Below are 14042 nucleotides of genomic sequence, written 5' to 3' on the forward strand. Positions count from 1 at the left end.
AACCTTAGAATTGTGTAAGATCATCTCCTTTCTAAGATGTTAGTTCGGTGTCTTCTAATCCTTTGTTAGAAATTGACTTACAATTTGGAGTTTACCTGGTACGCACCACATTGGTGTTCCATTTTTATTATTTTGCATGTCATTTTTTCTCTCTAATTAAAAGTTTAGGTCAAGTGAGTTGAGCCATTAAGAGGTTGTTCGATGACCAATTAACCTTTGTTTGGTAACAATTTTATCTTTTTTTAAGAAAAAAAAATACTTGTAAGAGTTTTTTTTTTAACATTTTGTCGGAAAATTAAGAGTACTAATAAAAATTTTGAAAGGCCATTGGTATTCTTGGAAGAAGGTATTGACAGATTATTTTTATATACTAGCAATAAGGACAACTTTTTTAATTTAAAGTTATTAAAAAAAATAAAGCTAAAAGGCATATTAGAAACAAGTATTAACGGCAGGAATAATTTTTTAACCCTTTTTTAAAGTTAAAGGATATTGTTGAAACTTTTTTAAAGTTAAAGGGTATTGTTGAAACTTTTTTAAAAGTTGAGAGTCTAACATACATACAAAAAAAAAAAAAAAGTGTGGGTTTGAGAAATTCTTGCCTCCTCGAAGTGGCTTGTCACCCACGCATTCCCTCCCTCAAAATTCCATGCAATAATATAATCTAAATTTCATCTTCACAAATATTTGTCTATTTACCGGAGATCTACATTTTTTCTTTAATTCTTAAAATTTGACTTGGTTTTTTAAATTAGATAACAAATGAAAAATTTTTGAGGTAAAGGTAGTATCTATAGACTTCATTTTTAAAAATAAAATAATTACCAAACAAAATCTTAGCTTTTTTTTTTTTTTTTTTTCTCTTGAGATCTTACAAGTGTGTCCAGACAAAAAGTTAGTCCACAAAAAAGGCAGAGGGAGCCTCAAACTAACTAAAAAAGGGGATCCAGTCAAACATAGCACTAACAAATACTCACGCACTCTTCCAAATGCTTAACAAAATTGTTTAGTTTTAACTCATCCAGAGTTTTGCTTGGTGGAATAAAACCACAGCAAGCACTTAACCCCGTCAGTAAAATGTCATCGACCATCTTCTGGGATGAACTCCATAAATAAGAGCAGAAGCTCTATTATTTCATTATCTAACTGTCCTCCAAATCGCTTGAACACAAATGTTTCAACCTAGCAGCAAAATGAGGATATGCTGCTAGCAACAAAAGTAACAAATATCAAATAGTTGAGTAAAACACCAGGATACAATACAATGGAAAAACTTTACCCCCTTAAGAAAATCAATAAGTTTGTTCAATTCTCTTTCAGTGCCACAAAAGAATGACACTTTGTTTTACGTAATAATTTACACTTGAGAACTTCAGAATGAGAGTATTTCAAACAAATAAGAGAAAGGGTGTGTATCTATCTCACTATCAGGGTTTCTATCTTCTCTATAACATGTATGAATTACCCTACATCTAGTAGACTTTCCATCTTTTCAAACTCTAAGAAAAATGGAAAACAGGAGAAATGAAAGGGTTAACATATTTCACTCAATATTTGAACTAGGAAAAAGTTTAGTTTGTACCATACACAAACATATTTTCTCCTTCCTGCCACAGATCTTCTGGTAGAATTATTTCCTGTCACTTCCCTTATTTTCTTTACAATGCTCTTTCGAGAAGAAAACAAAATCGTGTCGCATTTGGTTAACGAGCTTGAACAGCCAGGTACTTTTACTGGTTGAATTGAATTGTTGTCAGCTCCCTCTTACACAGTAACACAGTTCTGAATTTGGAGGCATAGAGTTTTGAGGATGCTCTGAAGATAATATTATGACGTCTGGCTTGATCTTTTATATGGTACAACCTAAGAGTTCAAACAGCAGCATATTCGACCTCAGATCACTCGTGTGATGCAATTATAAGTTTTCCAAAGTGAAATCAAAAGGTAATCCAGAGATTAACCTGGTCATTGCCCGACGAATCAGAAGAAACTTTTTTTAATCTTTTTGCAATAGGTATGCCACCAGACAACTCTCTCGGATGATCATCCACAAAGTTTTGATCTGAAACTTCTGCATAGAAGACAAAATGAAGAGATAAAAGACGCCAAGTTAGTATGACAAGAGGAAAATCATATTCAACATTGCAATGGTATCAATAACGTCTGTAGCATCAATAATTTCCTAATTATGAATCTTATTAAATTGATATGTTTTAAATTCCAAGCTAATCACGTCAGGGAGACTTCTTTAACAGGGAGTGTGGTAGCATGCACCTTAGATGAGACGTTTGCCCTTTGGCATCTGACCTAGATATTTGATCCTTTAATTAAACAAACAGGAATGTACCCTTTAAGAAACAGCTATTTGTTATTTCTTGCTGAATTATGAATCTATGAATCATTCAGCTTTGTAAAAGGTAAGCTTTAAGTCTCCTTATGCACAAAAATTTAAATTATTTTGTCGTTTATTTGACCCATAACAATAAAACTATTCTTCATCAGGTTTCAACTCTACAGGAACGTTTATATATATTCAAAGTGGAAGGAGAATTTCTTAAATTGAGACAAATTAGAGTGTAACCACAAGGTCCACAACCACAACTGCTCTTTTCACTTCCTTCAACTCAATATTAAAGTAGTTTCTGTCTATCAGAGTCATTTTCATTCATTAAAGAAGGCTAATTCTTTATGCTTCATGGCTCCTCTAATTTGACCAAAATATTATCCTCCCAAGAATTTCTGCTTTGATTCATTCCTAAACAGCTACTGTCCTAGAATTCGTACCATCAGGATGGCTTCATCAGGTCATCGAGAAGTTCATCAATATCCAGAATGTAGTCCATCCTACTCATGTCTACTCAGTTTTAACCGTTTTTTCCACTAATACAATGTACATAAATGCTCATCTAACTTTAAAGAAAGGACCTCTAGTTTTTCAATTATAAATACACATCGAATAACTTCAAATAGAAAAGGCCATCACAACACTGAAAACTATGTTGAAACTATTAGATTAATATATCAGAATATATAGATTTTCCATTGCTAAGAAGATAACACAATATCCTAAGGTTGTCGTACAAATTTTACAATTTACATGCCCAACTTATCCATACAGTGAACAAAAAGTTCAAACAAACACGTGATAATATTGGAAAGAAGATTTGCAGGACTTCAACTAGAGCAGGCAATGTGGTATGGCAAACTAGTGGGAACATCACAAAGTAATGGTCATATTGGTACACCAACACAAAATTGAATCAGAAAAGTGAGTGCATCTAAATGGTGCTAAAAGGGAATACTACTACTGAAGTAATTATTGCAAATACCTTCACCATTATGAAATACGATTGAAAGATCACAGTTGACAACAACAAAATATGTAGCGTATGGTCAATCCAATCATCATCATTAGTGTATATGCATAATGAGGATATAGATTACAAATTGTAAGTATATTAGAAGCTAGAATCAACAAAAAGTGAGACTCTGGAGAATTTTCTCCAGCAAGGGGATTGGAAGACATGAACGACGTGTTCAGGTGTGTCACTATGAGAGGAGTGTTTGAAGGGTAGAAGATGACTACTCAGACAACAGAAAAGAGTACATAAAGCGCCAACAACATAAAAAAAGATATAAGTTATAGAAAGAGAAACTTTCAAAAACATATGACATCAATCAAAATTACCTGTAATGATTATATTGGAATCGCGACAGCATGGAGGGATCTGCTGTGAACTTCTGGCAGATCCACAGGAGTTCGACGTGTTTCTTAAGTGTCTCCTATCACTACAACTTCCACATTCTTCAAGGACATCAGGAATTTCCGGAGTACACTGTTTTCCTGCAGAAGGAAAACGATTTATCCATAGATCCTCTAAAATAGCAGGAGAATCGGCAGTCTTATCCAATGAAGGATCATTCCTCCCAATGTTAGCCTTCTGCCAGGAGGCATCTTGAAGGATCATCAACTAAAAAAAATATAACAAGGAAAAATCATTAAGAAGGTAGAGGAATGAGATAGGGAACTCACTCCCAATCTTGCTATGGATATGTTGCCTCACCTCTGAAGAAGATATATTAGGCATGAACGGCTTCCAATGCATTTTCTGTTCCATCGACAAAGCATGCCTGCGCCTATGTTGATGCAGACCTTGAACAAAAGATGCTTCTAAAGAATCAAGATATAATCTGTGTTTCTCATCTGTCCAATGGGTTTGCTCCTGTTCACAAGTATTCAATTGAGTAACCCATTTCCATTAACTAAAAATTCGAAAGACGTGACTTTGATCAATAATTTAATAAAACCATTCCACATTTGATAATTTGGCTTGGTTTTTGAAAACATCGTAGTAGAGGTGAAACAAGTGTCTATAGTCTCGGTTTTAAAAAACTAACAACCAAAAAACAAATGGTTACTAAACTAACAACCTAATTAATTCAAAATTCATCCGTGAATTAACTTGAATATGCCCTAACGCTAAAAACTAAAACAAATGGGAAAGATAAATAATAAATCAAGCATTACAAAAGAAATTCTTCCCCATGGCCATTCAAGAAAAAGGGGGAAACAGAGAAATGGTAAAGACATGGCACTAAAACAAAGTCATAAGCAAGTACATACGTACGTACCTGCCCTGTCTTACAGGTTTAAAATAACCCCAAATGGGAGGTACCCAAAAACCAATTTACCATTAAAAATTCCAAAAAGCACAACAAAAGCAACAGAATCACTCATAATCAGACATAAAACTTTCGAGAAGCCAAAAAATAAGTCACAAAATCTCCTAGTGGTACTTTCAAAGGGGGGGAAAAGTACAATCCGCAAACAACTCGTCATACCGAGGAAAAGCAAAAAAAAATAATAACAAACCAGAGTACCGAGAAAGAGAGAACCACAATTTACCGCATCGAGTTGGAGAGAATGATGAGAATACAAAAAAGGGTTGGACCCATCAAGAGTAATGGAAGAAGAGACGGATTGAGAGATAGAACGAGTGGAATCGGAAGCAGAGGGCGGCATGAGTGATTGTCGTCGATCTGGAAGCGGCGGCGGCGAGATGGAGGACTGCGTGTGAGAATGACCCATTACGGAGGGGATGAAAAACAAGGCGAAATCGTTGGAAACAGCCCTAAAATAGAAGGGGATCAAATGGAAATGGTGGGAGAAAATTTAGGTCCGAAACCCTCTGGGGATTCAGGCTCGTGGAGAAATGAAATGAAATGAAGAGGAAGAGAGAGAGAGAGAGAGAGAGAAGCGGTGAATGGTGGTATGATCTTTTTGGGGGCGAAACCCAAATAAAAAGGCTCCACATGGGCGCTACGCTTTTACACGTGTAAAAAGCGTCAGCTAAATTCCACGTCATCATCCATATAAATATCTTCCGCCAATGTCAGCCAGATATTTTTATCTACACATACAATCCTTAGCATTTGGCATTTGCATTGGTGAACAGAAACGACTAACCGGCCTTTTCTCCACGCGCCTTTACGATATTTTTTCGCGCGTGACAAATAACACCATCGCATTTTCTTCTCGGTTGAGATCTTTTTTAGTTGATATATTATTTTAATATTTCTAGTTTGGGTTTTATTTGGGATTTTCAAAAATAAAAAAAATAAGGAAACTATTTATCTAAAATAGTAAAATTTTAATTTACATTCGTAGAAAATAATTTGACATTTTTTTTATTCCTGAAAATTTTCTTTTATTTTTATTTTAGAACATTTACTTTTATATGTCTAAATTTATATTGTTAATAATCTTTATTAGAATTGTTTTTGCATTCAAATTAATATTATTATTTTCTCAAGAAAAAAGTACTGTTATTATTCAACCAATATTGATAATTAAAAGGTTGGAATATTATTTTGACATGAGTTGATTTAATTTTAGTCTTTATATTTTTAAATATTTAATTTTAGTATTTTTACTTTTTAATCAATCTTATATTTAGTCTCTCAAAATTAATTTATCAATATTGCTTAAATACTGATGATGTTACTTTTCTTGAAAGAAAATACAATTTATGAATATGTTTTCAAATTTTATAGTGAAAATGCTAATTGATAACAAAAGTTTTTTTTTTTTTTTTTTGCACAATAAATTAGCAGTAGAGAGTGCATTTAAGATTTATTAAAAGGCATTGATTAAAAAATTGAATAAACTTCAAAATACAGATATCAAACTTGTATTTTAAATACTAATTAAAATGATTAAGATTAAGATTTATTGAAATTACAGAGATCAATATTTCAATTTCTGAGAGTATATAGACTAAGATTTAGTCTTTCAAAATTAATTTATTTGTTTTGATTTATTATCGATTTGGTTCTAGACATTTTTTTTTAACTTCCAAATTTTTCTTTTTGTTTCCACTTTTGTTTTGAATTTGTTATTTTTGCTATTTTTAAATTAAATTGGGTTCATTTCTTTTTTTATAGATTGAAATTGGACACTTTTTTCTTGGTACTTTTCTAAATTAAAAAATATATATATACTCCATAATAATTGGTATTGTTCTAAACAACAAAAATGCATCATAACAACAAAACATGCACACTCCATAGTTTATTTTTAAGGGTATATACTCTCAGTTCGGTTTGATTGATTTTTTTCAATAAAAAAGGACCAAAATCAATAGTTTTTTATTTTCTCCAAATACACCAAGTTATCCAATTTTAAATCAAAAAACCGAACCAAACTAGTGAATCGTTTATAATTCTCTGTTACACTCCTAAGTAGAATAAACCACTCCCGACAAGGAGCATGAAGAACTAAAAATGTTAGCATAAATTCTTTAAATCTATATTGAATAGATAAACCCTAGGATCATTCATGTCAAATTGTCAAGAATAACATACCGGATTCCATTGAAAAATTGATGATAGCTTTAAGATGATGATGGATGACTATGGTCTTCCTCAACCAAAACTCCGAATGCCTTAGTATGATCTCTCTCTAGATAGGATTCAAGAAAGACTGAGACCACAGCCCTAAGGTCTCTTTATAAAGTAGTTCAATTAGGGTTCTCATTAAACCAGACTTCTACCATTAAGTCCATACTCAATTAGGAATCTAGGGCCTTAATTAATTAGATCACATAATAGGGCCCAATCTAATAAAATAACCCAATGTGATAAATTATTAATCCACAGCCCATACTTTAATTAAACATATTATTATTTAAATATGTCTAACAATCTCCCACTTGGGCTATGTCTATGTACCCAATATAATTAAATCACATAAACCTTAAGCGTGCATAAACAGGTTATTTCAATAATATAATTCCCCTTTAATTCAATCTGGTCCATCTCCTGTATTAGCATGGAATCAAGGCATCTTTCGTCACTACCCTTGTAACTAAACCTTCCTTGATCACCAATTCTAATACATTCAATGACATATATCAAGTATGGATGGATAATATGGAAACTACATGCAAAGTGATATGGATCATGCCTGTTTCCAACTGGTCCAAATTCCTTAATGAGATCATTCTAAAAAAAACACTTTATGCGAAACTGCATGCATGATAAACAAGTTCAGATAATAAAACATAAACCATCAACTTTATTTAATATAGAAAATAAACAAAATAAGGTCAAAGAACATCCTCAATAACAAACTCCCACTAAACCGTGGAATCAGAAAAGTGAATAATGCCCATGTGAGCAACATGCTCATGAAAAACTTTAGGTGGTAAACCTTTAGTCAATGGATCTGCCACCTTAGAGTTTGTTCCTATGTGTTCTATCGAATTTTGACCATTATGAACTATTTCTTTAACAACCAGAAACTTCACGTCTACATGCTTTAACTTCGTATTGCTTTTGTTGTTATTAGAATACATCACAACCGACTTATTGTCACAAAATAATTTTAGTGGTCTTTCTATGTCAAACACTATCCGCAGCCCAGTGACAAAATTTCGCAACCATATTCCATGATTGGATGCCTCATAACATGCTATAAACTCCGCAACCATGGTAGAAGAAGCCATAAGTGTTTGTTTAACACTTTTCCAGGATACAGCTCCTCCAGTCAACATGAAGATATAGTCTGAAGTGGATCGTAAAGTCTCTTGACATCCAGCATAATCAGAATCAGAATACCCAATGATCTCAAAAACTTTCGATCTCCGATAAGTGAGCATATAATCTTTTGTTCTCTGTAAATACCTCATAACCTGTTTGGTTGCTTTCCAATGATCCATCCCCGGGTTACTCAAATATCTACCTAACACTCCAACTATGAACACAATATTTGGATGCGTACATACTTGAGCATACATTAGACTTCCAATGGCCGACGCATAGGGAACCTTCTTCATCTCCTTAGTCTCGAGTATGGTCTTGGGTCATTGACCTAAATGAAATTTATCACCTTTAGCGATCGGGGTATCTCCCGGCGCACAGTCTTTCATGTCAAATCTACTCAAGATCTTTTCAATGTAGTTCTTTTGTGACAATCTCAAAATATCTTGAGAACGATCTCGCAGTATTTCAATTCTTAATACAAAAGAAGCATCACCAAGATCTTTCATCTCAAAATTTCTTTTGAGAAATCTCTTAGTATCATGCAATAAACCTACATCATTACTAGCTATGAGTATGTCATCAACATATAACACCAGAAAGATTGATTTACTCCTACTGAACTTGTGATATACACAATCTTCCACAATGTTCACCTCAAAACCAAATGAAGTTATCACTTCATGGAATTTGTGATACCATTGAAGAGAGGCTTGCTTGAGACCGTAGATGGATTTCTTTAATTTACACACCATAGACTTTGAATTGTCAGACACAAAGTTTTCTAGTTGCACCATATAAATCGTCTCATTAATGTTCCTATTGAGAAACGCAGTTTTTACATCCATCTGGTGTAGCTCTAAATCAAAGTGAGCTACCAATGCCATGATTACCCTAAAAGAGTTTTTCGATGAAATCGGAGAGAAAGTCTCTTTGTAATCAATGCCTTCCTTTTGAGTAAAATCTTTGCAACAAGACGAACCTTATATCTTTCGATATTTCCATGTGAATCCCTTTTGGTTTTAAATATCCATTTACAACCTATGGGTTTCACTCCTGATGGCAGTTCGACAAGTCCCCAAACTTCATTGTCTTTCATGGATTTTATTTCCTCTTCCATAACACTTATCTACTTTTGAGAGTTAGAACTTTATAAAACTTGTTGGAAGTTGATTGGATCATCTTCCATTATGCCCACATCATCCTGATGTTCTTGAAGAAACACAATATAATCATCTGGAATTGCACTTCTTCTCTCTCTAGTAGATCTTCTTAGTGGCGTTGGAAAAGAAACTTCAGGTTGTTGAGTTTGAACTTCAGGTTTAACAACGGGGACTTTAATGTTGTCTTGTTCTATAATTGGTTCAATAATGAAGTCAAGAATTGGAGCCTGAACATCATTTATAATCACATGAGGAAAAAAATCAATTCCTCTTCAAAGACAACTTTCCTTATGTTATCTTCCCCCTCAAACTCAACATTCTTAAGAAATCTAGCATTTCCTATCTCAAACAATGATCTAGAAGTGGGATCATAAAACTTGACACCCCAAGAGTACTCAGAATACCCAACAAAATAGCAGCTAATAGTTCTTGAGTCCAATTTTCTTTCATTAGGCCTATAAGGCCTAGCCTCAGCTGGACAACCCCATATTTGAAAATGCCTAATACTAGGCTTCTTTCCTGTTCACAACTCATAAGAGGTTTTGGCTATTGCTTTACTAGGTACCCTATTAAGGATATATGTTGCAGTCTTTAGTACCTCGCCCCAAAGGGATTCTGGTAGAGAATAATGACTAATCATACTTCTTACCATATCCTTTAGTGTTCTATTTTTCCTTTCCGCTACACCGTTCATGTTGGATTTGCCCGACATAGTGTATTACAGGATGATTCCACATTCCTTTAGGTATTTGGCAAAGGGCCCTGGACGTTATTCACCTGATCCATCATATCTACCGTAATATTCACCACTACGATCAGATTTAACAGCCTTAATTTTCTTTTCAAGTTGAAGCTCAACTTCAGCTTTGAAAGACTTGAAAACGTCCAAGGATTGAGACTTCTCATGAATTAAATATAGATACCTATATCTTGAATAGTCGTCTATGAACGTAATAAAATATTGTTGTCCATTCCAAGAGGTCGTAGGGAATGGACCACAAATGTCTGTATGTATTAGTTCTAAGACGTCTGAGCATATGTTGGCACCTAATTTTCTTATGTTTGTCTGTTTTCCCTTAATACATTCCACACAAACGTTGAAGTTACTTAATGCAAGGGAATCAAGAATTCCATCTGACACAAGTCTCTAAATTCTCTATTTAGAGATGTGACCTAAACGCTTGTGCTATTACATAGCAGAATTCTCATTTAATTTACGCTTTGTACCACATGAATTAGATAACAAGATCTTGTTAAATGAAGCAAAAGAATCAAGCATATATAGATTATCAATTAAAGAACTGGTACCAATAAACTTAGAATCTTGAAAAAGACTAATTTTATTATTTTCAAAAGAACAAGAAAAACCAAATTTGTCCAAACTGAAAATAGAAACTAAATTCCGTCTAAATGACTGTACAACAAAAGTCTCATTCAGATCCAAATAACAACCAATTTTTAAAAGTAATCTAAAATTTCTAATAGCTTCAACTGGATTTGCTTTGCCATCGCCGACATAGATGAATCTTTCAGCATCACTTGGTAGTCGGCTCCACAAGCAACCCTGCATTGATATACTGATGTGAGTAGTAGAACCAGAATCTACCCAGCAAGTATCTGTAGGTACAGAAACTAAATTAACTTCAGAACAAACCAAAGTAAGAAGTTTACCCTTCTTTACACGCCATTTGGCATACTTGGGACAATTTTTCTTGAAGTGACCTTTCTTTTTGCAGAAAAAACAAGGATTTTCAGTAGCTTGTTTCTTGTTTTTATTTTGCTGAGATGTCCCTTCTGCAGCATCCACAATTCTCCTTTTCTTCTTATCACAAGAGCCTATTGCCAAATTAGCACTTTCTGTCCTTTCTCTCTTAATCCTATCTTCTTCTTGCACACATTGTGAGATAAGCTCATTAATACTCCATTTATCCTTCTGAGTATTATAGCTTATCTTAAACTGAGTGAATTGTGCAGGAAGAGGGATAAGTACCAGATGCACAAGTAAATTTTCATTTATCTCGATATCAAGTGCCTTTAATACCTTATGTTTCCATTGCCCTTATACCTCATAGAAGTTAAAGAACTTTGGCATTTTTAGCAAAATATTTCTCATTTTTAGCAAAATATTTCTCAATTTGAGCAAAGAACTTATTGGCATTTTCACTTTCCGTGATAGAGCCCCGAAAAGACTTTGGAATGGAGTGCCTAATGATCATCAGACACATGCGATTTGACCATTCTCACTTCTCTATATTAGCCGTATTTGGTTGTTCCTCAGTAGAAATAGGTTTATCGGTCCTTAATGCAAGGTCCAAATCCATACACCCAAGAAGTATCTCTAGGCTTTCTTTCCAAATCTTGAAGTTCGATCCATTCAACTTAGGGATTGAACTTAGATTTCCAGATATTTGAGTAAGACCAACTGAAACAATAAACAACAAAACATATGCTCACAATTAAAAGATAACAAAATAATTTCACATATGTGGTGGGCCTCTTTAACAAGATATCTAGCACAATATTGATGTCCATCCTTTGGGCAAAAAACACCAATAAATGGTACTCTCAACGTAGTAATCAAAGTAATAACAATTAACTCTGTCAAAAAATAGCATTTCTTTGGACCGACTATTTTTCACATGAGTAATCCTTATAATTGTCACATACTCATTACCACATGCATACCTACAATTTGGCTAAATAATTATCTTCCTTTGGGCCGATAATTATCCGCAATATGCACATCTTATATTTCATAATTAAAACGATCTAGATAATAGAGGCTATTTTGGTAACATATTATTTTTGACCAATTCAATCTAAAATATAAGATACAATAATATAATAATATTATTGTACAAAAAATAAAGGAGGGGAGAACACCAAATAGTCTTTTACAAATTCACTTAATAATTGCATACACATAATACAATTAAAGTAAACATAAACATGTGAATATCACAAAAACAATCAAATTGTAGATTTTAATTCACAAACTTATCAATCAAGAACTAAGAACCCTTTTCAAGAATTTCACCAAAGTTATTAATCAATAAAACTTAGAAACGTGAGCAAGAAGTTCAATTAGCAAATTTAATCCAAATAGTTGACAAATTCAATATTATCAAACTATTAAAAAATAAATTCACTAAATTCAATCAGTTTTTTTTTTTTTTTTTTTTAACTAAAAAGTTATGTTAATACTTAATTGATGAATATGAGTTTCAAAAAAAAAAAAACAGCGACAACATTAACTTTTTCATTATTAATCAAATTTAAAATCGAATTCATAAAGTCATCAATTAAGAATTAAAGAAAAAAAAACTGATAATTAAAACCAAGAACCGCTGACAAGACTTTAATCGGTAATTGACTGATGCCTTCGCCCAACGGCAACTCCGTCAGTCATAAACCGAAAGTCTTTATGGATAAAACTTGCAGCAATTAAAGACCTAACTCCTTCGATCGGTCTTTAACTTTTTTCCAGTGGATTTCATCACATTGGTGGACTTTTGTCAAGAACGTTGAACTGAACATCCTTAATTTTGACAATAATAGAACTAAGGTTTTTTTTCTAAAAAAAAAAAACTTTAGGAAACCACGTTCAATCAAAATAATCAACAAAAAAAAATTCACTTTAATCCACCACTAGCACATCATTCATAATCGGTGATGGGTATGTCAAATACCACAGACAAGAATACGGGTTGCAAGAACACATATTGCCAAAGAAAAAAAAATGATCGTCGAGATTTCCATCCTACCGTCGATGAGTTTACAACGCTGCTATAGTAAGCCGACCATTTTTTTAAAAAAAATTCTTTAAATTCTACCAAAATTTAATCAACAATGCCAATGGAAAATGCATAAACTAACAATCCAACATGAAATTCATGCTTTGATACCACTTGTTATCATAAATTCTTTAAATATATATTGAATAGATAAACCCTAGGATCATTCATGTCAAATTGTCAAGAATAACATACTAGATTCAATTGAAAAATTGATGATAGCTGATGGATGATAGATGGGATTCAAGAAAGATTGGATGTTTATTGTTTTGGTATATCGGGAACCATAGTCCTAAGATCTCTTTATATACTAGTTCAATTAGAGTTCCCATTAAACTCTAATTAACTAGGAATGGACTGCCATTAAGTCCATACTCAATTAAGAATCTAGGATCTTAATTAATTAGATCACATAATAGGATCCAATCTAATAAAATAACCTAATGTGATAAATTATTAATCCACATACATAGTTCATACTTTAATTAAACATATTATTATTTAAATATGTCTAACAAAAAAACTTTTGATCCTCGAAAGATTTACACGTAACACGATGCGATCGACCATTTTGAATATGACAAACATGAGAAAAAACGATAACCTCAAACTCACTGTCCTGTTTCTTATCCTCCACGATAAAAAAAAGTTTTAAAAAAATATCAACAACATCATTCAATATAACTCAACATTCATTAATATGTATTCTTTTCCTTTTAATTGAAAATAAAAATTCTCATACTAAGATAAATTAAGAGAGAGAGAGAGAAGTAAACCATCCAATCAAAAGTTAAAATGTAATTATATTATGTTTTTTTTTTTTTTGAAAATTTTCGTTTTTTTGTCAAAAAAAATATTAATTAATCTTATCATACGTTATTATTTATTTGTTTATTTTGTGCCATTGGCTTGTCGTATTAGATAATTTGACACGGTGAGATGTAGAATCATTCAATTATGGAATACGTTGTTGAGATATTTTTCCAATAAATGCCCCATCATTTCGTCTGCCATTTTCATTTCTTTAAGATTATTATTATTTATA

General features: G+C 32.7%; 1 protein-coding gene across 2 annotated transcripts; it reads right to left on the reverse strand.

Annotated features, from left to right (window-relative positions):
• Window positions 1-1095: 1095 nt before the first annotated feature.
• LOC120077171 (cold-regulated protein 27) lies at window positions 1096-5280 on the reverse strand. 2 transcript variants are annotated; one of them, XM_039031075.1, is made up of 5 exons: window positions 4907-5280; window positions 4065-4223; window positions 3689-3971; window positions 1962-2071; window positions 1096-1863 (listed from the first exon to the last, which is right to left on the reverse strand). In XM_039031075.1, exons 1-5 carry the CDS (start codon window positions 5087-5089, stop codon window positions 1828-1830), a joined length of 771 nt encoding a protein of 256 aa, XP_038887003.1. In that variant the 5' UTR covers window positions 5090-5280; the 3' UTR covers window positions 1096-1827. The 2 variants fall into 2 exon arrangements, with proteins under 2 accessions (XP_038887003.1, XP_038887004.1); XM_039031076.1 differs by having other exon boundaries at window positions 3689-3844; window positions 4034-4223.
• Window positions 5281-14042: the final 8762 nt, after the last annotated feature.

Source organism: Benincasa hispida, chromosome 5, assembly GCF_009727055.1.
Source record: "Benincasa hispida cultivar B227 chromosome 5, ASM972705v1, whole genome shotgun sequence".
NCBI lineage: Eukaryota > Viridiplantae > Streptophyta > Magnoliopsida > Cucurbitales > Cucurbitaceae > Benincasa > Benincasa hispida.